Source organism: Emydura macquarii, unplaced genomic scaffold (genome assembly GCF_026122565.2).
Source record: "Emydura macquarii macquarii isolate MOO-44397 ecotype Brisbane River unplaced genomic scaffold, CSIRO-AGI_Emac_v2 contig_554, whole genome shotgun sequence".
NCBI classification, from domain to species: domain Eukaryota; kingdom Metazoa; phylum Chordata; order Testudines; family Chelidae; genus Emydura; species Emydura macquarii.
This window is the reverse complement of record NW_027130691.1, coordinates 7,227,378-7,251,500: the sequence shown is the minus strand read 5'-3', so window position 1 is coordinate 7,251,500 and position 24,123 is coordinate 7,227,378. Positions and strand designations below refer to the sequence as shown.

Genomic DNA, 24,123 nt, shown 5'->3' with positions numbered 1-24,123 from the left:
GTAATGGGAGCACTTGAAGAATTGCACAGAATAAGATTCTTTGTAGAATAATCTTTTTGTAGATGGCAGATAGAAACGATTGGGACAATTAATGGAATCTAAAATTGAAATGATTAGGACAGTTAATGGACTCTGGTTACTGGAGGAGCAAATCATACTCCTCCTATCTGTTTGATAGTATAGATATGCAGGAAAGCGGCAACCTTTGTGAGTCACCAAAACGTAAAGGTTTACAAAGATTAGCTTTTTCAAGCTCCCTAAATTGTATTATTTTCTTTGTTAAATTGATGTACTTTCAACGATGATGCATCCAAAAACCCCATTTCAGTACTGAGGCTTCATTTTTTCCTGGTTCCTGCAGAGGTATGAAGACAAGTTGTGGAAAAAGACTACAGATCTCTAATTCATGTTCTTATCTTGGGGGAGAACAGGTGAGGAAATAACCAGAGAAGCCAAGAAAGTGCGTAAAACGGGTGGCCTTGCTGGGAGCAGTTCCGATGAGAGTGAAAGCGAGTCTGATGCCTCAGACAATGAAGAAAGTGACAATGAGAGCTCTAAGTTTTTGAGTTCTGGAGATGACGACGACTTCAACCCATTCAGAGATGAATCCAGTGAGGATGATGAAGATGGTAAGATAACAAGGATACTTTTCATTAAGTATTTTAGCTGTATTTCTGAATATTGCATGTCAAATATAATTTTCTTTAAAACACTTTAGCATGAGACAAAATAAAGGGTATTTGTTATAAATGTATAATTTGTAGAAATAGGTTCTTCTATTGGTCCTGAAATGAAACAGTTCTAAAACTGTTATTTTATGTTTGTTGGTTGACATATGATGGCTATACTTGACATGTCTTTTAAAAGCTATTTTTAAACTGCTTTAATGCCCCAGAATTTAACCGAATGAAAGACATGTAGAATTTGTCATTGTACTTAGGAAAGTTAATTTTTTGGAAAGTGGAGGAGTGACTTATTTTGAAGATGCCTTGAGAATTTACTTAATATTTTCTTTAACTTCAGACCCCTGGTTAATTAGAAAAGACCATAAGAAAAATAAAGACAAGAAAAAGAAGAAAAGTATAGACCCAGATTCCATTCAGAGTGCCTTATTAGCTTCCGGTCTTGGATCAAAACGACCTAGCAGTTTTTCTTCCGCTGCCATTACCACTACTTCTAGTATCAATACATCAGGTATGAATGGTTGTTAGAAGTGTCTTTGGAGTTTCTCTACTTTTTTCCAACAATTGCAAAGTATTTAAAAAGCTTAACTTCTTAAGGAATTGTTTTTGTCTGTTTCTTTCAGCTAACAGTAACACTAATAGCAGCTTTGTAACAAGTCAAGATGCTGTTGAAAGAGCCCAGCAGATGAAAAAAGAGTTGCTTGATAAACTGGAAAAACTAGCTGAAGACCTTCCTCCTAATACATTGGATGAACTTATAGATGAACTCGGTGGTCCTGAGAATGTGGCTGAGGTAGGCCAGTATGACTACTGCAAGTGAAGAATTTGTCGTTTCCCTCCATTTCACTCAATATTTATGCATATGTTAGAAATCTGGTTGTGGTATAGCTATTTTTCAAGATGTGTAGTGATGTGAGCTGCGTTTTAGAGGATTAAGCTGACAGGTAAGTCATATTAGTCTTGGAGATTTGAGATTATAGGTCCTTTATAACTCCAAATGCTATAGAACAAAATGTAAAGATTGGTGAATAATCCATCAAGGTGCAGAGAAAGGATCTGAATAGGTAAAGACTGGGGAAAAAATCTCTAAGATTTGATTTTTCTGTTAAACTGGTTGTTAGTAGATGTTTCCTCACTGGGTGAGGAATACTGGCTTCTGTATTTCGTCTCTACTGTTTCTTAATTTCCTGACTAGCTGCATTTTAGCTAAAGCTGATTGTGCTATTCTCCTTTTACTCCAGGTTTCTCTCAAAAAATCCAGGCAGGAAAGACCCAGAGTGGAGTTGAGAACCAGGGAGGGCATGTGTGTAAAGCTTCATATAAGGGGTAACATTTTTACCCACCAGCACTAAGACCATGTCTTCTGTAGGCTATCTGTTTATCCAGCAGACAGTTTTTGTTCCCTTAGTCCAGAAGAGACCCTGTTATCTTCAGTGAAGTTCTTTGAGTTCTAGTTCCTTTCTTTGGTGCACTTAATTCCTCCCCTCTGGAGTTATAAGCATCATTTCTGTGGTATTCCTAGCTGCTGATCCATGGAATACTCACACTGTTAATGTGTCTGCACAGACAGTTATACCGTGGCAGGTTATTGCATGGTGAATTCACACCCTACCTTGCTGCTGTCTAATTGTTTGTTTGTGTAGCCAAGCCCTTAGACTTGTGAGTTCCACAACTTGATTATAGTAGTAGTGTGAAATTCTCTAGCTCAGTGGTTCCCAACCTATGCCCTGCGCGGGCTTTCAGAGTGGCCTGCCATTCCCCTCCCACTAGCTGCAGAAGGGAACCACTGCCTAAGGACCTAGGCAGAACGTGTTGCCGTGGGGCTAAAAGACCGGTGCGGGCTCCTTGCTGCAGCCCAGGGCATGGGAGATCAGCGCTCCCTTACCCCTGGCTGTAGTAGGGAGCACAGCAACACTCTCCGCCTGGGTCCCTAGGGCTGGTGTCCCTGCTGGAGCCAGAGGGAGGGGAGCACTGATCTCCCTTCCCCCTGGCTGCAGAAGGAAGCCACTGCCTAGGGACCCAGGTGGAGCACGTGGGGCTACAGGACATGTGCAATTTCCCTGCTGCAACCAGGGGGACAGGAGATCAGCGAGGAGGGAGTCAGCCTTCTTGCGGAAGTCCTATCTGTCTGCAGTGGGGATGGAGGGAGGGCTGCTGGTGGAGACTGGTGGCCCTTCAGGGTTGTAACAATGTTTTCTGTGGGCTTCAAGCCACAAAGGCTGGGAACCACTGCTTTAGCTACTAATGATGCCTCCTTCATCAAGCATTGAAGGGTACTAAAACTGTGGTCCTCCATCTCTTCCACATATCCTCTGTTTTATTGGGTTGCCTTTTTGAGTCTTAAGGTTATTCCCAAATAGCAGTATTCTGTGCTGCACATTATTGCATCAACCAGACAGTTTGTTATAAAATGTATCTTGGTCTTTGGATACTTGCAGTTTGCTGTCTTGCAGTGAGTGACTTGTAAGGATAGCATGTGAATACATAGCACTGATGTTTGAAGTAATTTTATGTTATATAATTTCAGCATCTCTATGATAAAGGTTACAAATATTCCTTTGTTTTAAAGATGACAGGCCGCAAAGGGAGAGTTGTAAGCAATGATGATGGCAGCATATCTTATGAGTCAAGGTCTGAACTTGATGTGCCTGTTGAAATTCTCAATATCACAGAAAAGCAGAGATTCATGGATGGAGACAAGGTAAACTACGTCCATGTAATTTCAAGGAATTGTTTAATGTTTGTGAGAAACTATAGTAGGTCTATCCACAAACCATAGCTGCTCAGACTGTAAAACATGCAGTTCTAAACACTAGTTTCAGCAGTAGAGTATAATGGAAATTAACCGATCCACAGAAGCATATACCCGTTTTGCTCCTAAAAGCTCTGTCAAATACTTGAACTTTACGGCATGCCCTGAAGGTCAATGAACTTCTTGATCTGGGGATGAGAATTTAACCATTCGTTTTAATAATCCTTTCTATGTAAAAGGGGAGAATCAAATTCAAATTGACGGTTCTAAAAACTCAATCTTCTGATACAATGCCCATTTAAAAAAAAAAAAGCAGTTTTTCTGCTCCCCCGCTGTGTTTATAAATACCTCATCTGGAATACTAGCCATACTTGTCACCTCCATTTCAAAAATGACTTTGCAGAGGTAGAAGGATACAGGGAAGGGCAATGAGTGACTTGTCATTGAAAACTCATGAAAAAAGGCTGAAAAGATTTTGAAAAATTTGGAATTACAGATCTTAGAAAGGAGACTAAGAGATCTAATAAAAATGTAAAATAATGGTACAGAGAAGATAGATAGGGAGCTTCTGTCCTCGTTTCATAAGAAAAGAACAAAGGGGAACATTCAATGAAATGTGGGAAATTCAAAACTGATAGGGAAATACTTATTTATACACAATGTAATCTGGCTGGAATTAATTCCCACAGGATATTGTTGAAACCAAGAATTTAGCAACATTCAAATAGGGATTGGATACTTACCCCCAACAGATTTGGCTGGGTTCAGGTACCTGTGGTTCTTGCCTTTAGGAGCTTCTGACCAGTGCATTAGTGATCCAAAACAGCCTTCTTAATCAAAGTATTTAACAGTAGGAACAAAATGAGAAAAGGGGCTTCGAAACTAAAGTTCTGTATGTATGTCTATCTTATCTAAAGGCTTGCCATCTTTCTGGAAGCTTAGGAAGGTATAGCTTCTTCATACCCCCAGGTCTCAGGTTGGTGTTTGTCCTCCCATGAACAGCTGTCAACTACTGCTTCCACTCTGGATTGAGAGACTTTAACTGCTAGCTAGTAGGCCTTCTGCAGTGTTGTAGCCATTTGGGTCCCAGGATGTGAGACACAAGATAATTAGGGTAATACATTTTATTGGACCAACTTCTGTTGATGGAAGGTACAGGCTTTCAAATAACACAGAATTCTTGAGGTTTGGGGAAAGAACACCCCCAGACCTGATGAACTCTGTGTAGTTTGAAAGCCTGTACCTTCCATCAACAGAAGCTGGTCCAATAAAATGTATTATCTTACCTGCCTTGTGTGTCTGAGAGATCTTTTGGTTCCCAGCCTTGGCAAAACAAGCTGCTACTTGGCTGGAGCTAAGGAGATGAGATGTTCCCATTTAATAGCTCAAGCATTCTCTTGATTTCTTCCCCCCCCCGCCCCCCCCCCAAGTGTTTAATATGGAGCCATTGTCCTGCCTTCTTGCTTGTTTTTCCTAACAGCCTGCTAGTAAATTAAACCAATATATTCATACAGTAAACATTCTAATTAATCTAACCTACAGTATTCATAAGTAAAACTGCTCCACATTGCCTATACACACAGTCCTGTCAGATTCATACAGAGCAACTTGAAGAATCATATTTTCTATCTGAAAGTTTTATATTGACTACTGTTAAAAGTAACCCCTCAGACTACAGAGAGCCTATTTTTTTCTTTTCTTTTTTAGTTTGATTGTTACCTTAATAGTACACCTCACTAAATGGTTTGAATGAGTTGTACCTTAACTTTGCTGTTGCAGTTTTGTTACAAGTTTCATGTAAATATTTAAATCTTTTATCCTATTTTATAAATATTTGATTACTTTTACGTGAGAAGACCAAATGCCAAAATTGTCTTGTACTTGGCGATCAAGGTGCCCCTTATCCAGTGCAGCAGCCTTATACTTTATATTGCTTGTGGTTAGCTACCACCTTATAGGAAAATGGCTTCAGTTGCTATAGTGTTTTCTCCTTCATGAGGGGCTAGCCCACATCACAACAGCTTCTCCTCTGGCATGACTGGATACAGATCTCTGCTGTTCTCCATTTGCAACAGGGATTTGCTGGGAGAGTAAAGTGATAACTCCCTCCCCATCTCAAGAGTTGTGTGCCTCTGTAGCATTTTTAACCTAAACACAAGGAGGCTTAAGCTGATTTCCCCTTCCACCAACTGACAAATACCAAAACTAGTGGTGTAGCTCCAGTCAAATAGCAATTGGCAATTCCAAAATCAGCTGTATTTTCACAGATCAAATTTATTGCTAACTAGCATCTTTTTCTTCTATATAAAAGAACATTGCCATCATCTCAGAAGCTGCCAGCTCAGGTATTTCATTACAAGCGGATCGTAGAGCTAAAAATCAGAGGCGGAGAGTGCACATGACTTTGGAGTTACCATGGAGTGCAGATAGAGCAATACAACAATTTGGTGAGTAACTTCTGTATTTTAATTCATCAAGTTCAGAAATAATCAACTGCATTGGGCATGTCCATGGTTAATTTTGGTATAATATGGTTCTGTTTGTTAGGTGCTGTGTGTTATGTCTCATTAATTCTGGTGAATTAAAATGATGTTGTATACAAAGATTTATAATTAATTGTTTTAGTTGTTTTGTGTGTACTGTGCATCCTCATGAAGTAATCAGAAATTTGGAGTGTTGTTTGATAATGTTACTGTTAATGTGCACACGGTTTTACAGTATTTACAGCAGAATCAACAACTTTCTAAATGTTGTTTTGCTAATAGAGACGCAGGATTGCTAGTTTTAGTTATATTTAAGTTCTAACCCTCTGCCCAACTCATAATAAGGCCAACTGTCTATGACCATCAGTAGAATTTTTAGCTGTTTGTAGGCATAGTGTAAAAAGTCTAAGCAAAATTGGTAATGTACCTTGTGTCATAGTATGTGCATCCATAAACGTTCCCCTTTGTATATAGCAGTTACTTTTTTCTCTCTAAAAGATGTATCTAAAACTGGTACATAAATAGGATGATTTTCTGAATTTTTTTAAAAGATTCAAATCCCTATCATGTTGACTCTTTGCTTAGGAAAGAATTAAGTCTGTGTGGCTAAAGTTCCATGTCTCCTAATTGCTTGTTTACAATTCTGGAGGAGACTTTGTTCTGCGTTCCCATCAAATGTTCTGTGGTACTGCTGGTTGGGATTTGTAACACTTTTTTTCTTTTCCCCCCACTTTAAATGCACAGGAAGAACTCACAGATCAAACCAAGTTACTGCTCCAGAGTATGTGTTCCTAATTTCTGAATTGGCAGGAGAGCAAAGATTTGCATCTATAGTTGCCAAAAGACTAGAGAGCTTGGTAAGATTGTTTGTTACACACAGCTCAGTTACAGCAGTGTGCATAGTTTATTTTTCAGCACAGGGATCTCTTGTATATTTTAATGACAAAGGTATTGTCTTGACAGGGGGCTCTCACTCACGGTGACAGAAGAGCAACAGAAACTCGAGACCTTAGCAGGTTCAACTTTGACAACAAGGTGACATCTCCTTAGTTTTATTTGAATAAATACAGATTGCAACAATACTTTTACTGGGCAAAATGGATAGCTACCTGTGCCTGTGGAGGGAACCCTTCCTGAACTGTTGTATTTTGTTTCTTCCTCTGCCTGTTTGGGGAGGAATGTCATACTCTGCTTATAAAGTGCCATGTAAAATTACAACACATATGGAGGACTTAATCTACCAAGAAAGGTTCCATGTTTTAATCTTAAACAGTTTGCTGCCTTTCAGTTAATATGGTGAGCATCTTGAACCTGTGGAAGTAAGCATGCTAGGAGAAATTAACAGACTGGGCAGTTACCATAGGGATGCATTTTGTTTTAATGAATTTTTCAGTTTGTTCCCCTTTCCTTCCTCCAGGCTCTAATTTAGTTTTTTTGCAATTTGGATTGTGAATGGAAAAACTATATTCAGGCAAGGGTTAAAAATAGTTCTTTAACCTACAGTGTATACCAGCATACATACTATAGTTCAGAGGCTTAACCCTATATGCAAAATTTGTATAATAACTTACTTTTTTTTTCTTAATGCAGTATGGCAGAAATGCTTTGGAGATAGTCATGAAATCCATTGTGAATTTAGATTCCCCAATGGTGTCCCCACCTGCTGACTATCCTGGAGAATTCTTTAAAGGTAAATGTAATTCACTGTTTTCTAATCCCTTTAGTGTTTGGTCATCCTTTCTCAAAAACACTTATTCCCCGTTTTTCTAAATGCTGGTGAGTTAGGTATAAATTTAGAGAATTATTCTGGATATCAGGTGGCTTAATTCTGTTCATATTAAGAGAGTACAATTCTTCTAATTTGTTTAGATTACTTTATGAAGTTTGTGTACTAGTTCTTAGCCCAAATGTGAGATCTAGTCTCCCATGATAAACACAGCTGAATATAATTCTCATAAAAATGTTTGTGAACATATATGGTTATTGTATGCATAGGAAAATGTGAAGTTAAATTCTCTTTAAATTCTGTTTTCCTGTAACGGGTACCAATTTCAGGAAGGACAACAGTCGTGTCTGGTTGTGGCTATTTAACCACAGTACTAGCAACAATTAAAAACTTGCCTGGTTGTCACCTTTTTAAAAGAGCTTATTTTGCTTTTCTGTTGATCATATATGTAGTAACATTAATATTCCTCCCTACCCATGTTTTGATTTGACCAGAAGCTAAGCCCTTTGTATCATGAGTTCCTAGCACATGCATGGATCAGTCACAAATTATATATATGGGGTTGCAAAACTTTGGAATTGGTTTTGGGCCAGGAGTGAGGGGTTATCTGCTGCCCCAGAGGTAACACACATATTGCTTTCATAGCTATTTTCATTTTCTTGGCAATGTGATACGCTTATTTAGGGGGCAAGACAAAGGTGGCTTCAGGCCTTGTAACTTTTTCTCCTCCTAGATGTTCGGCAAGGATTAATAGGTGTGGGCCTAATAAATGTAGAAGACCGCTCAGGAATTCTGACACTTGATAAAGGTATTGTATTGGTTTTGGTGTATCTGATGTATAATTTGTCAAATCAGAAATCACTTTTGTGATTGTAAACCACAATCCTGGCAGGGAGATTTGGGGGCAAATGTGGACCTGAAACTTTTTTAATTGATTTAAGTCTAGATTTCAAGTTCATCTCTTTAAGAAATGTATGCTTTATTTTAAAAATGCATGCTTTGCTTTGATCCTTTTGAGAAGTTTGATTTTGGTTAATTTTTAAAACATTTGAATTCTAGTTTAGGACTTTGCTTATATCAAAATTTTCTCTCCTAGCTGTGTACTTCATACATTATATGTCATTCTTTTTAGATTACAACAATATAGGAAAATTCCTGAATAGAATTCTAGGTATGGAGGTGCATCAGCAGAATGCTTTATTCCAGTATTTCTCTGATACGTTAAATGCAGTTATACAAAATGCTAAAAAGAATGGAAGATATGACATGGGTATTTTAGGTAAGTAAATCAAATGTCTTAATGTGTTTTTGCTCATTAATCTGCTTCTCTTTATATAAATTCTTCCATTTGTTCTTGGGTTTTTTAAGATCTGGGTTCTGGGGATGAGAAGGTGAGAAAGGCAGATGCTAAGAAGTTTTTAACTCCAGGATACTCTACCTCTGGACATGTAGAATTATACACAGTAAGTTAATTCCATTATTCTTTAAACTGCCATAGCTTCAGTTGCCCTGAAAAATCCTTAATTTGAAACTTCTCAGTTCTTAAATTGAGAATTGGCATCGCACCAGGGAGGCTTATAAACCTGTTACTCAAAGAATGGAGTTCCTCATCTTGTAAAGAGCACTGTTAACCATTCTGACTGAATTGCTTTTATGTAATCTCAGTAATTGTTCCAAAACATGTTGTTTAAACATCCTTGTTTTAATGTCCCTTCTAGATCAGTGTAGAAAGAGGAATGTCTTGGGAAGAGGCAACTAAGATTTGGGCTGAGCAAACTGGACCAGATGATGGATTTTATTTATCTTCACAAGTGAGAATCTTTTATTAAAATGTTCTTTGCAAATTTCTCAGATTCATTTTGTAATAGAACAGAACAATTTTAAGTCTGTCCAATAATAATAAACTCCAATAACTTAATTTATTTCATATTAAATGTGTACAGTGAATATATTCAGAACTTTAAAAATATCAATTTAAGTATTTACAATCCTATACAATGAGTTATTTTTATTCAGTTTAGCAAAATGCTTTCAAATTTTTATAAATGAGGAAATTCATTTTAAGAATGACTCTGGTGTATGTAACTTTTTTTAATGATAAAGCACTGATGACTTTTAAGACAGCCAGAACAGGTATCAAATGTAACCATACACTTATCTTTAAATGGTGTTCATCTTGAAATGTGTGTGCTCATGCTACATGCAAGGAAAACAGTGTATTAATCTCAGACACCAGGCTGTGGATTATGGTGATAATGACATGTCTTGGAAGTCAGTGTCCCTACCTTTCACCTGTGCCAAACCACAATTAAAGCATGTCATTACAAGACCATAATACATATCCTGTTATGCCATATTGCTTAACACTTTACTCTCTTTCTGGGCCAATATTTGTATAGAAAAAATGGTAATACATGTAGATAGTTTTAAAAGTAATTGGTGAAATGATTCAATATAATTAGAACCTGGATAGCCATTCAACAGATCTACTTCTGTCCACATTTATTGTATGCATAATTATTTAGGAAATACACTGTCCATTTTTAAACTTATAAAATAATCATTTTTCCAGATAAGAAATAATAAGAAAACTGCCATCTTGGTAAAAGAAGTTAATTCCAAAAAGAAGCTTTTCTTAGTATACAGACCAAACACTGGGAAACAACTCAAATTGGAAACATATGCAGACCTGAAAAAGAAATATAAGAAGGTAATCTTTTAAATCAACACAACTAAAGAAATGTCTTTGTGGTAAAAGAAAATACAGGATTTTTCAATACCTATGTCTGTCCATACACAATGTGGTGGCAAGTTATAGAAACACTTAGCTAATGTTTATGCATTAAACTTCATCCAGTACAAACCTATAGTTATTTTTTCCCAAAGAAATCTCCAGAGCTTTGCAAACCTGCCTAAACAAATAGTGTTTTGTTGTTATGCAAAAATTTACCAAAAGATTAATCATTCCATTGACTTTTCATAACCTAGAAGTAGCTTTCCAAACATCAACTAAGTAGAAAGATTCAACTGCAATTAAACTTACAGAAGATGCTTTATCCCCAACATGTTTGAACACTATGTTCAATATACTCTAACCATTCATAATTCTGACTCTTCAGTTGCTACTGTTGCTAAAGTACTGAAATTAATCCTTTCATTTGTCCCTCAAGACCGTATCACAGCAACACAATTGCTTTTGTAGCAAATGTTGTCATAGGCAAGTTGACTGTGAAGTTTTAAGAATTTACACTACGCTTGTAAGAATAAGTGAACAAAGTGCACTCTAATATGATTCTTTGAGTTTTTCACGTTACAAATGAGGTTCTGTGATCTACATACATCTCAGTCAGTGCGATTCTACCATACTTAAAACTTTCTTTACATCCTTAACAGAATTTCCGTTTTTAGCATGGATGTACCAAAATGCTTGCAGAGCATTATAACTTGGATTGTTCATATTTCCTATTCCAAAAAAAAAAAAAAAAAAGAGTAACAGTGTTACTTGTTGCCCCATTGCTACAAGCAAAATACTGTGTGCTGTTCTGTAGTTTTCAGAAGCCACGTTTTATATTTTAATACTACTTTTAAATGGCTTTTCAGGTACCTTCTGAAGATGCTCTACCACATTGGCTAGAGCAGTACAATTCATCGGCAGATACCTGTACCCATGCTTATTGGTTAGTATTTGTATGCATATATAAACATGTTTTCTACCCAGGTATTTGACTAAATCTGTTACTTTATCAGTTGGACCAGGAGTCTGCTTGTTTAATTTATCAACTTTTCATCCACATCTCCATAAAAATTCCAAGAGTTAATATTGGTCACTTCACATAATTTCTGAAGGAGTCTCAAAGTCAACAGTCCAAGTAGTAATCTGCAAACTCTTACTTTACAACAGAGAGATGAAACCATTAACTTGTTTTCAGACTTCACTTTTTAGTTGTAGGGCATAATGAAGAACTTTTGTAATAACTCAGAGGGACTAAAAGTATCTCATGCGTTGGTAAACACATTTATTTGACCATACTGATCTGTTCAGATATATTGGCTATAACTGACTTGAAAAAATATAAACTCAGTAACTGTATCTAGATTCAGAGTTTAAATGGTTGAACTAAAGAACATTCGTTTTAATGCTGATTCTCCTAGCCTGTATGCTGTTAAACCCTCAACATCTGGTGCCTTGACTTCTCAGTGCTAACCACTAATGAAGAATGTCAGTGCATTAGTACCCGCACATTTGAATTTGTGTATTGATTGCTTACTCTCATGCTATTTCTAATGGACGTTATTGGTCAAAGCTTCAGCTGGTGTAGCTCTATGGACTTTAATGCAGCTTTGTCAGTTTACGCCAGCTGAGAATCTAGCCTTTGATGTACTAATAGTCTTTCGAGACTTTAAAGGCATTTTGTGAAGTAGCTTTATCCATGTCACCATCTCACTGTCTAGCTTGATCATCTTCACTTTCTCATTCTTTAGTGTTTACTTACACAAGTAAAGATTTTTAACTAAAAAAGGGGCAGGGGGAATATTTTAAAATTCAAATAAACTTTTTTTAATGGATTAAACTCTCTTCCTCCTCTAGGAGAGGCAATTGTAAGAAAGCAAGTCTCGGATTAGTTTGTGAAGTGGGCCTCCGCTGTCGAACTTACTTTGTCTTGTGTGGTTCAGTACTAAGTGTCTGGACTAAAGTGGAAGGAGTTCTAGCTTCAGTGAGTGGTACAAATGTGAAAATGCAAATAGTTCGGCTCAGAGCAGAGGATGGACAGAGGATTGTAGGTAAGTAAGTTTGTCCATTATTTTAACTTATCGCTGCTGGACCACGTAACAATCAGACTGACTCAGGGAGTGCAGACTGCAGAGTTCGAGTGCTTGCTCATGTTGATTCCAAGTAGGTATGCATGCACTGCATGCATAGTTGTCGGAAGGCTTTTCCCCCAGTGGTACCCTTCGGGTAGGCTTTTGGGTGCCCCCTCGAGTTGTGCCACTATAGTGCTTTATAAAGGGCACTGCCGACCTGCTGCCTCTTCAGTTCCTTCTTACCGCCTGTGATGGTCGCTGGAGCTACTCTTCTCTCTTGCTTCGGCAAGCGTTCCTCTAGTGTCTTCATAGTAGATACCTGTAAATAGTTAGATCAGTGTGGTAATCAGTTGTTAGTTAGTTAAGTTTCAGTTGGGGGATCCTTCCCCCCCACTTCTCCCCCTCCCCAGGGAGTCAGGGCATACCTCGGTCCCAAGGGTTTAAGCTGTGTGGGTCCTACCATAAGGCTATGCCTAAGGGTAACCCCCATGAGTGCTGTCTGAAATGCCTGGGCAAATCCCATCAGACAGACCAGTGCAGGATTTGCAAAGGCTTCTGCCTGAGGACTAAGGAGAGGAGGCAACTCTACGTGTCCAACCCGGCAGGCCAGTCAGTGCATAGTGCACCGCCATCCTTTAGGGAGCCAGCAGTTATTTTCTGTTATTTCCTAATCTCAAAGGCCAAGGAAGGCCTCAAGCCCATCCTTGTCTTGCAAAACCTCAACAGTTTCCTGAAGCTGAAATTTCGCATGGTATCATTGGCCACCATCATTCGCTCCCTGGATCTGGGGGACTGGTACAGCACCCTTGACTTAAAGGATGCTTACTATTATATAGCAATAATCCCGTCCCACAGAAGGTTCCTCAGATTTGTGGTAAACCACATTCATTATCAATTTACAGTCCCCCCCTTTGGGTTGTCAGCAGCCCCCTGAGTCTTCACCAAGTGCATGTCAGTCATCGCCGCCTTTCTGAGGTGACACCAGGTTCAGGTGTTCCCATACCTAGATGACTGGCTGGTCAAGGGCGGCTCCAAGGCCCACGTTGAGACAAGGCTCAACAGGAAATGTCAGCAGTTCTGCTCATTCCTTGATCACAGCCCGGAATCAATAGCGGATGCATTCCTCTGGCCATGGGCACTTCCTGCTCGTCCACAAGTTCTGGCTCAAGCTCAAGAGGGAAAGAGCATCCATCATTCTGATCGCTCGAGCTTGGCCTCATCAGCTCTGGTACACAATGCTGCTGGAAGTGTCGGTGACCATCTCAATCACCCTTCCATTGGTGTTGCACCTAATCATCCAGGACCGCAGCCGCCTCCAGCATCTCAACCTAGAATCCCTCCACCTCACAGCATGGAAGCTTCATGACTAAACCCCATAGAGTCAACATGCTCGGAACTAGTTAGAGAGGTCCTCCTCGGCAGCAAGAAACCATCTGTCAGGGCTACATATTTAGCCAAGAGATTCTCGATTTGGACAATGCAGAAGGGCAACTCTCTGGTGGAAGCATCAATACCCTCCATCTTGGACTATCTGCTGCACTTGAAACAACTAAGTTTGGAGGTGTCATCCCTAAAATGCACCAAGCAGCAATCTCTGCATTCCATCCCGGGGTGGATGGTCAATCAGTCTTTGCTAATCCAGTGGTAACCCATTTTCTCAAGTGCCTGGACAAACTTTACCCCCAAGTTTGCTGTCCAATACCAACCTGGGACCTCAATTTGGTGCTCTCCAGGCTGGTCAGGCCCCCCTTCGAGCTCTTAGCAACATGCTTGCTCCTTTTACCTCTCGTGGAAGGTGACATTCCTGGTTGCAATAACGTCAACCAGGAGGGTGTCTTGAGCTCAAGTCCCTGATATCCAAACCCCCCATACATGGTGTTCCATAAGGACAAGGTCCAGTTGTTTCCTCATCCAGCCTTCCTCCCTGGTATCCCAAATTAACACAAGCCAGGACATCTTCCTCCCGTTGTTATTCTTCCCTAAACCACATGCCAATAGCAGGGAACGAAGCCTTCATTCCTTAGATGTCAGGCGGGCACTGGTGTTCTATGTCAACAGGACAAATCAAATCAACTCTTTGTCGCAGTAGCAGACAGGATGAGGTCTCCTGGTGTCATCCCAGAGGATTTCATCCTGGATCACATCCTGCATTAGGACCTTCTATGACCTGGCAAAAGTGCCAGCCCCAGCACTGACAATGTACAGGAGGCAGGCCTCAGCAGCGTTCCTGGTGCATATCCCTACACAAGAGATCTTCAGGGCTGCAACATGGCCATCAATCCACGCATCCACCTCGCATTATGCCATCATCCAACAAGCTAGGGACGATGCAGCATTTGGCAGAGCAGTGCTTCAATCAGCGATTCCGTGAGCTCCGACCCCTCCTCCCGGTGGCAGGTTGGGAGTCACCTTACTTGCAATTGACACGAGCAAACACTCGAACCAAAAATGGTTACCTACCTTTCGTAACTGTTGTTCTTGGAAATGTGTTGTTCATGTGCATTCCAAGACCTCCCTGCCTTCCCCTCTGTTGGAGCCAGCTGGCTAGAGGAACCGAAGAGGTGGTGGGTTGGCAGGGCCCTTTATACAGTGCTGTAGATGCACAACTCCGGAGGGGTGCCTAAGCTGACCCAACGGGTACTGCTATGGGAAAAACCTTCTGATGACTCTGCTTGCAATGCATGTACACCTACTTAGAATGGACATGAGCAACACATCTTGAAGAACAACAGTTACAAAAAGTAGGCAACCATTTTTTATCTTGAGTTTCTGGGTATGCAGGAGGTATACAGGTACAGTTAGAGAATAGGTCTTTGTGACTTAATACAGAACTCAAAATACTCACTTATAGTAGGAGCTGTTTGCATGAGGTTAAAGGGGAGAAACTATTCAGAACCAGCCTTCTGCTGAAAACTTCCACTAGCTAGAGCTGAAAAGTAGAAGAGAATTTTTTAGTGGGGGTGAGTCACGTCAGGCTAAACAGCAGGCTCAAGGTAAAAAGTAAGGGTTATTATACCCCTGCATTACTGGAGCAAAGTGTTGCACCTTCCCTCTCCTGTTTATCACCTAATGACTATTTCCCAGCAAAAGCACCTGTGCCCTAAGGCACCTGCTGTTCTTTCTGTCACCCAGTAGGTCAGACTCCACATATTTTCCACCCAACTATCTTTAAAACCAGAGTCACTCAACTTCAGTATTGAAGGGGGTAGCAAACCCTTAATTCAACCACTAAAATACTCACTTCTGCAGTGTTTGTGGGCTGTTGAAGTCACAACTGTCCACTAATTTGGAATGATTCATGGGTTGGAGCCATTCCCATATTTAAGATCCCTATATAATTCTTCATGCTACTAAAAACCTGTGTGAACCTGCCTTCAGTGGGCGTGTATGGAGGCAAAAGTCTCTCTCTCATGGATGTCTTACCCACATGTTCCTAATAGGTGGAGAATGTAGGCCTTGCCGGCTTAACTCCACTGAGTTTAGTGACATTTAAAAGGGATTTAAACTGGATTTTTTTCTCTTCATCCCTGAACTCTGCTTTTGTGACATCTTCTATCCAACCAAGAGAGTGACTAAACAGTCGATTGTTGCCTCATTTAGTTGACGGTACAGCAAGAATAATTGAAGCCCTTCTTCCCTAAAGACAACTTGCATTTTTTTCTCGGCTAGTCTGTGACGGAAGGATCCAATGACTTTTGAATGTACTACTTTTAGTTGGAAACAGAGCCTGTTGCAGCGCTCGATAAGTTCTTAAAGCCTTCACACTGAAAACGAAATCTTTTTATGTGAAAGCTACTGCTGACAGTTAAGGAACTTGGAACCATTGGCTTCAGGTCTTAAAATCTATACAATGTTTGTATGCTTAAGTACAACTGACTTGTTGCTTATTACAGGTTTGCTCATTCCTGCAAATTGTGTATCACCCCTTGTAAACCTCCTGTCAACGTCAGACCAGTCTCAACAGCTTGCAGTGCAACAGCAGCAGATATGGCAGCAGCATCACCCGCAGAGCATTACCAACTTCAACAATGCATAAGAGGACAGACTACAGGTGTTGACTTTGGTGTTTGAAAAAAGGCTGTAAAAGCATATCACTTGCATAAAAATCAGGGACAGATTCCAAAGAAATAGAACTTTTTCAGTTCAGTTGTGTGCTCTCAGAAGTACTTTGGGAATAAAGAGGTACGTAAAGAGTGATAGAACTGAAAGCCAGCAGTTGCTTATGGTGGTGCATCTGTCTATGCTCTCTCTAGAGCTTCCTGTTTGCTTTTACTTTTGGCCTTTTAAGCCACAAACCACAATTTGTTTGAAAATGCTTGAAAATTCCCAAACAGGCTTTATTTTTATCTTGTCATACAGTGCTCAGGGTTTAACGCAGTACATCAATGCCACTGCAGTGGGAAATAACCTCGAATGCATGTATTGAGTATATATAGAAAATATATATTGGGTTTTTCCTCTTCAACCTGTAAGTTTATATAAGCATGAATACTAGAGATTGCACATCATGCATTCATTCAGGTTCCTTCCCAGTTTCTGTTTGACAGTGCATGTCTTTGGAAACAGGCATGAACAGGATAAACACCTCAGTCAAGAATTCAGAGAGAGAAAATCGTAGTTGTACAGCATTGGTTATTGCATTTTTATAGTGTTTATACCCAGGTATTGCATTTTTTCTGGTTCTTTCCTGGAGGTTATCTATTTGAGTCTGCAACATGTTCTTTTTGTGAGAAGCATCTTAAATTAAAAAGTTACTTCATTTTAATGTATTAATGGTATTCCTAATGTGTGATGCAAAGATGGCTAAAAGCCTTTCCTTTAAAATTAAAATATTTCCTTAATCTGAGGTGACTATGGAAACTAAGTGCAAATTCACTTCCATCTCACATACAATCTTATATTTTTTACTTCATTAATGTAATTTAATTTGTCACTTGTAAGATGAAACCTTACTTGAGCTGTAAATTAGACAATGGGAAACTCTGGAGGGTTCCGCTATATGTGCTGTTTCTGTTACCCAGTAACTTGAATACTGTTTAATATGTTGTAAGACATTGTAGAGTTTATCTGGAACCGTTTAAAAGAAATTGTAATGTACAAATGTGAATAGTCACTTATCTATAATATGGGTAAGTTTTGTTTTGCCTATAATAGTAGATGTTTATAAGAAAGTGAAGGACAATGTTTGTCATTTCTTGCTTGCACAGGTTGCACTATTGGAAAAATTGAGATTGTATAAACCTGTCCAAAAAACTGCAAGATACCAAAATCTTGTAGATGTCAAATAAAAAGTTATTGTACTAACAAAACTGGAGTCTTGTTTAGGCAGTTGCTGTATTCCAAAAAACTAACAGGTCTGCAGTTTGGAATTCAACAAAACTTGAATGGTCCAACCTACTTTAGCTAGTCTTCTGTCTTATATTTATATCAGTCTTTCAGTTCAACTAGTTATTAGTTGAGACAAAGGATAAATTTTATACTGAACTCCAATATATATTTTACAAGTAAAGATTGTGCTGTAAGTACAGTAAAGATAAGGGTAAATGGTTGACCTGATGGAGACTTAGTACTGTGATCCATTGTAGTGCCTGCCTCATTTCCTTAAACACTTACTCAGTGGGCCAGATTCTGATGTCTCAGTGATGGAACTGAGATCAGAAATTGATCTAATAACTTTAGGCTTAACTCAGTTAAGCTAAATAAAGTGATCAATGTGAAGTCCTGTTAGTGCTCTAGTGCTAGCACATGCAGCACTAATATAGGAAGAACTCATGAATCTGGGGGAAATCTTATGTGCAGGAAGTTCCACGTTTTACTCCGCCAGCCATTTGAGAATCTGCACATGAACAAACTGAAATGCATTTTGAAATAAAGATTTGTAACTACAATTGTTGTGTCTGAGGCTAATACTGGTAGCAGTTATACTAATAGAAGTATTTCTAACCCAGGTACTAGTGGATGGAGTTCTGTTTGTAACTGTGAAATTGCAAAACAGCACTGACCTGAACTCACCCTTGTACTCTGTCCTAGTGGGGTCAAGGAGTTATTTGACTGCTGCAGTGTCATCAGCTGGTGATCCAGGCAGGCTGGACATTGTGGACCATAAAGGTAGCAAGAGTGGTGTGAGTTGCATGCTCATCATTGCCTTGTTAATGGGTGCATTCAACATCCTCATAAAGGCAATGGAGTCTTATAAATTATATTGGCAGGTCACTTGTAAACTACCATTACAGAAGGCTGGGAACAGCTGGTTTGCAATCAACAGAAAAAATTCAATATGTGTACACAATTGAATGTTAAGCATCAATTTTAATCTTCGTTATATCAGGCTAGAGAATTCTACTGTCTGAGATGAGAACCTTGTGTTAGACCTTATTTTTCAATAAGGTGGTTCTGACCAGTAGTAGACTCAAGAAATGGTAATTTGTAGCTAAAAACATTTTCAAATATACTTCATTTCATTTGTTCTGAGGAGAGCAGCTTGCTCTCAACTCTAAAATTATTGTGCTGAGCAAAACAAGTTCCATGTGTTCCCAGGTTGTAAACCCGAATGCTCTATCTGCAGTGCAAGTGCAGAACCTGGTCGAGAAACTTCACCAAAAACGCAATTCTGATGGAAAATTGCATAATTTTCCATTTTCCAACCAGCTCTAATTGTTTCAGGATAGAAATATTTTAATGGGTTGAAACAATCAAACCAGTAACTCTATGCATAATTTCCCCTGCCAAAAAACTATCCCCCTCACACTCCCCTCCTTAAGTTGCAGATGCACATGAGCTGTTTCCCTACTGCCGTATCATTGTTTTTGTGACCCAGATACTTCTCTAGCCTCATGCCATTGATTTCCTGATGCAACCTGCCAGTGAATCCAGACTTACTTCCTCTGGAACTGGATCACAATAGGGTGTTATGAACTTCTGTTTTAACAAAGGTTTTTGTCTTCTGCCTGCAGGATTGCTCCCTGCTTCAGTAGTCTTGATTTGTTTTATATGCTCTGGGACATCAGAGTAGCCTTAGTGCTACTCACTTTGCATGTAAGTAGTATTAATGCTATTTGTGCAGTGATTAATTTGTATTGTTTTTACCATTAGATGCTGGAAGTGCTAACCCCTAATGCTAGAAGCTCATGGGAGGAGTGGCCTAGGAGTGTAGGTAAAAGTAGAATGGCATGGGAAGTAGATCAGTCATCAAGAAAGGAGAAGGGAAGACCTAATGCAACTAACTACAAAGGTAGGGTGACTATCCCGTCACAGTACCTCTAGTAAATTCAGGCATCAGGAAGGGGAGGGAGCGATAAGACCCAGATCACATCATGTTAGCTAAAAGGAAGGCAAAGCTCTGTTTATCAGTTGACCCCTATTTTTCACTTATGGCTCATTGTTCCATTTAGACAAATAGTTATTTTGTTACTAACGCTGGATATCGATGTCATTGATAAGATTAACTGTTCAGTTTCAACTGTCACCCATCATTCCCATAATGCATGTGTTCCAGAGACATGCTATATAAAATGACTGCGTAGGGGCGTACAACATAGAAGTATTTGAACTGTCTTGACCTGGAGTTAAGAGAAGGGATCAGACAATTTTACCTGTCTGGGGTCAGTGGATTTTGACTTATTCACTTATTTCAGTTGTGCATCTACTAGTATGCTCAAATACACTACAGATGTATCCATAACACTTGCTGAAACTGTTTTGTCCAGTAAGTCTACAAATTTTTGCTATCAGCATATGATTCTCTAGTAGCAACATACACAACTTTAGAAAAGACGGAGTTGAATTCCTCTAAAGATGCCAGTTCTCTAGTCAGTATCTTGAGTTGCTTTTTATAAATGAAGAAAATTCTGCACCTGTAAATATTTTTGGAAATTGTTAGAATTTTGCTTTGGCTATTGCGATAAATTTTGCTTAAATCCCATAATACGTTATGTACATATATAGATAGAACATTTGTATATAGAGATGTTAAAGGTAGTTGAGTTCATTAATGTAAATATCTCCTGTAAATCTGGACTCTAGTGATCTTATTTTTTGTCTTTCCCTTTCATATGTTCCAAGACTTTTCTTTTTATTTTCTTGACTTGCCACACAGGGCATTTGTGTGTACGTTAAACTATATATAGTATATACAAAATTATCCAAGGGTATCTGCATATACTAGATAATTCTATTTTGCAGTCATATTTTCACGACGATCAATTGTCTATCTTCCATAATTTTTTCAAAGTGTATTCTGTATTTTTAATTCCATTTTTTTTAGTGTGAAATGCATTGTCTTGAAAGAAACTGATTCCTGATGATGTCCTTAGGTGATTACTACCATTCACTTTTTATTGTCTATATTAGAGGGAAGGAACAGTTTTTGAATTTTGATTCAGTTTATGCTCATACTCTTTGATATTCAGTCTTTAGCCTTTTTAGTGCATACTGGATGCTCTAGCTTACATTCTACGTGAACTCATCTTAGTGTAGAGTGGAAGGAGAATATCTCAAACTAGTGCATTATGAACTCCTACAACCAGGGCATGATTGCAAGCACAAGATCTACAACTAGAGTTGTAGCAACAGCACTGTCCTCAGTCCTAAAGCACAAAGGTATGGTGATCGATACTTAACATGGATATAGCTCTACAAAGGTGAGTAAGTTGAAGGGAGAAGATGCTGCTATAGTGCCCTCCCAGGGAGAGCCTTAAGCTTTATTTTAATGCATCAATTCATGAAAAGAAAGTGCAGACTGAGATGTAATCAGAAAAGGAGTGTCTGCAGAGGTGTAGCAAATGCAAATGGTCCACATTTAAATCTAGGTCAGAACTCATGGAGAAACCTTAAACTGTCAACACAGGGAGACCACCCATATTCCTGTAGAAGTTACTTAAATTATGGTGTCATTTTACAACCCCGTTATTATTGATGGTAGGGGAAGCTAATTTACATAAGTAATTCCAAGGTGGCATGGGATTGGAAAAGAAATGGATGAGATCCAGATAATTTTTAGTTTTATCCCTTACTCACCTATTTAAAAACTAGAGGCTATCTAAACCTGAAAGCACTGTTGCCTGTCAGCTCTTCCCTTGGGAAGGACTATTTTAACACACTTGTTACTGTGCTGTACATGTCACAGACTGGAATATCATCAAAGGAAGAATCTAACTGCACACTGAGACAAAATTAATCTCTGTGCTAATTCTATTACTGGTGCAGGCTTCATTAAGGAACTATGAGCCTCAGGAAATATTTAAACCATTTCTCCAATAAAGTGCCAGCTACTTGGACTCCTTGGAACCATCTCATGCCACAGACTGACAAAATTGGCAGGAGTAACAAAGCAAAGCAACTATAGATGTGAATGCATCTAGAGGTAAACCAGGGGGCATTTCTTGTGCCAAAAGTAAAAGTAAATCCAGAGTGTAGTTGATAGCATAACTTGCTAATTGAGACACGTTGAAATTGAATGGTAACTGCTTTTCTACTTAAAGAAAGGAAAGAAGTGCTTCAAATGCTGCTGTCTTGTAGCATGTGGCTACAACCAGTAGCAACAGATCCTATTAAAACATCATTTCATCTTGTATTATTGTGGTCTTGTGGATTTTTAAGGCCAGATGCAACCATTATAATCTAGTTTGACCTGTATAACCCAAAATTGTGATATAGACTGTGATCCTCCAATCATACTACAGTCCACAACCTCCCTAGGCTGGAGAATGTTTCCAGAGTATGGATTGGTCCTGTGCAAGCCCAAGTTATTACAACCTGTTCAGGAACTACCATGTCATCCAGGTCTATTAATGCAGCAGCTTTTTATAGTATTGTGTAATAAACACTTAAAAATCAGTGGAGTCATTTTTCAAAAGAGAGACCCTTTCCTAGGGGGGGATAAAATAGCAGTGGTAGCAGCATTTACAGCCAGGCTATCATTCCTGACAAAATCTAGAAACATGAATTTATTTAAGTTTAATTGGTAGAGGATTTAAGACTCATTTAAATCCTCATATCAGTTTGCTTTAAATTTTATTTTGTAATAACCAAATCCACTCCTGATCTGGGATTCTGAATGTCCAGTTTCAGTTTTGAGCAAACTTCAATGGGCTGAGTTACCTGTCTGGGACCAGTCTCTTACTGTATTTGACAATTGCACTGGAAAGGATAAAGAAGTTTTACTACTGATGTTTGGTTAGTTTAGATTTTTTTTAAAATCATAATCTCCACATTCTCAGTTGGAGAAGATAACTTTACATATAGCAGTACTGCGATGGGCCTATGATGAACATGCTATTTTATTAACATTATCAGACCCATTAATAATGTACATAGAATCCCACAAACTACTAGATTTTATTTAAAGTGAGTGTTCTTACCAACTACCATCAATCCTGTGGAGGGGATATATTTTACCGCTGCAATAACTTTTGCCATGAGACTACCTCTGAGCAAAGGATGCAGCTTGTATAGGTAGAACTTCACAATTAATGTTCTCTCACTATAGTCTGAAAACTACATGATAACCCTAATTTGGAATTTCTGACAGCATTAAAGACTTCACCCTATTCTGGTGCAATACTGCATCTCCCTGCCTTTCCCCTGTTAGTTGCAATGATAGAAAGTTATACATATGCTCCAGCAGTTTTGATTCAAGGTGGCAGAAGATTTGGGGTGTCATGCAATAAAATCTTAATGGCTGCGTTTAGCAGGATTTATACTCAAGTAAAAATGACAAACTGTGGAACGTTATGAATTCTGTATTTAGTTTTCTTTTTGTAAAAATTGTTAAATAAATTAAACTGGCTACTACTTTATTTTTCTTGATTCTCTCCTGTAACACTTAGACACCCAGTCATTACTTCTATGAGTTGCCTTCAGTCAATACTGAAGATGTTCATTATTGCCTACCCTCTAGGTGCTCTGAGAAGCTTAGATTATTTTACTATAATGGAAAAATTATTTCCCATTCATTTCATTTAGTAAACTGAAATACCTGACACTTTTAGCACCTCTAAGAGGAAACTCAGACATTTAAACAAATTAATAAGAATGGCTTTGAGACTAGTTTGGGGGGAATTACCCAACCTGCTTAAAAATTAGTTGTATGATTTCTTAACCAAAGGGGAAAAAACAGGGCTGACTGGACAGTGTATTAGAGCTCAGAAACATATCTTCTTTTGGTGCCTTGCAGAAGGCGTACACACACACACACACACCCACCCACCCACCCAGTCTTTTCTCTGGTCCTATTTGGAAGAGTTGCTTTAAATTTTGTCATTCTTTTTTTTGTTTGACTGTCTCCTCAAAATCGTGCACTCAGATTCTAATGCTTCTCTGATATCAGTAATTCATTGTGACTAATGAAGATGCCCAAGCGTTAGAGCTGCATTCTTCATTTTTATTGACCAATAATTTTTTTTCTTTTGCCTGGGAGTAGGGGTGGAATTCTGAAAGGAATTGGGATGAATAAGCAAAGATGTCAGATTGGCACCTCTACCCCCAGCAGCTCTTTGAAATCCAGAACTAGATTATATTTCTTTCCTGGAACCACTGCTATAAGTATACGTTCGCAGAATTTATTGTGATTCAGCTAAATTTATGGTGGGTGTGAAAGGACATGAAACTGAGGATGTATGTCGGATCAGGCAGACTTGCTGCCTTCCTCTTTTAAATTGTCCACACTAGAACCCAGGG

The 24,123-nt window shown here is 38.9% G+C and overlaps 1 protein-coding gene and 1 long non-coding RNA gene across 4 annotated transcripts in view; one reads left to right on the top strand and one right to left on the bottom strand.

Moving 5' to 3' along the window:
• Positions 1 to 23,243, top strand: part of SBNO1 (strawberry notch homolog 1) — a 51,133-nt gene extending 27,890 nt beyond the window's left edge. For all 3 annotated transcript variants that reach the window (XM_067539651.1, XM_067539650.1, XM_067539652.1), the window contains 16 exons: positions 432 to 629; positions 1,024 to 1,194; positions 1,307 to 1,476; positions 3,253 to 3,384; positions 5,747 to 5,882; positions 6,663 to 6,775; positions 6,882 to 6,953; positions 7,509 to 7,608; positions 8,378 to 8,452; positions 8,777 to 8,923; positions 9,013 to 9,107; positions 9,363 to 9,455; positions 10,217 to 10,354; positions 11,245 to 11,321; positions 12,233 to 12,426; positions 16,341 to 23,243. In XM_067539651.1, coding sequence (XP_067395752.1) covers positions 432 to 629; positions 1,024 to 1,194; positions 1,307 to 1,476; positions 3,253 to 3,384; positions 5,747 to 5,882; positions 6,663 to 6,775; positions 6,882 to 6,953; positions 7,509 to 7,608; positions 8,378 to 8,452; positions 8,777 to 8,923; positions 9,013 to 9,107; positions 9,363 to 9,455; positions 10,217 to 10,354; positions 11,245 to 11,321; positions 12,233 to 12,426; positions 16,341 to 16,483 — 2,054 coding nt within the window. In that variant the 3' untranslated portion in view covers positions 16,484 to 23,243. The remainder of the gene's footprint in view (positions 1 to 431; positions 630 to 1,023; positions 1,195 to 1,306; positions 1,477 to 3,252; positions 3,385 to 5,746; positions 5,883 to 6,662; positions 6,776 to 6,881; positions 6,954 to 7,508; positions 7,609 to 8,377; positions 8,453 to 8,776; positions 8,924 to 9,012; positions 9,108 to 9,362; positions 9,456 to 10,216; positions 10,355 to 11,244; positions 11,322 to 12,232; positions 12,427 to 16,340) is intronic.
• The window catches only part of LOC137147503 (uncharacterized), a 24,513-nt gene continuing 10,504 nt past the window's right edge, over positions 10,115 to 24,123 (bottom strand). The window contains exons 2-3 of the long non-coding RNA XR_010918229.1: positions 15,293 to 15,376; positions 10,115 to 12,766 (exon numbers count right to left, since the gene is read on the bottom strand). This is a non-coding gene — a long non-coding RNA (uncharacterized lncRNA). The remainder of the gene's footprint in view (positions 12,767 to 15,292; positions 15,377 to 24,123) is intronic.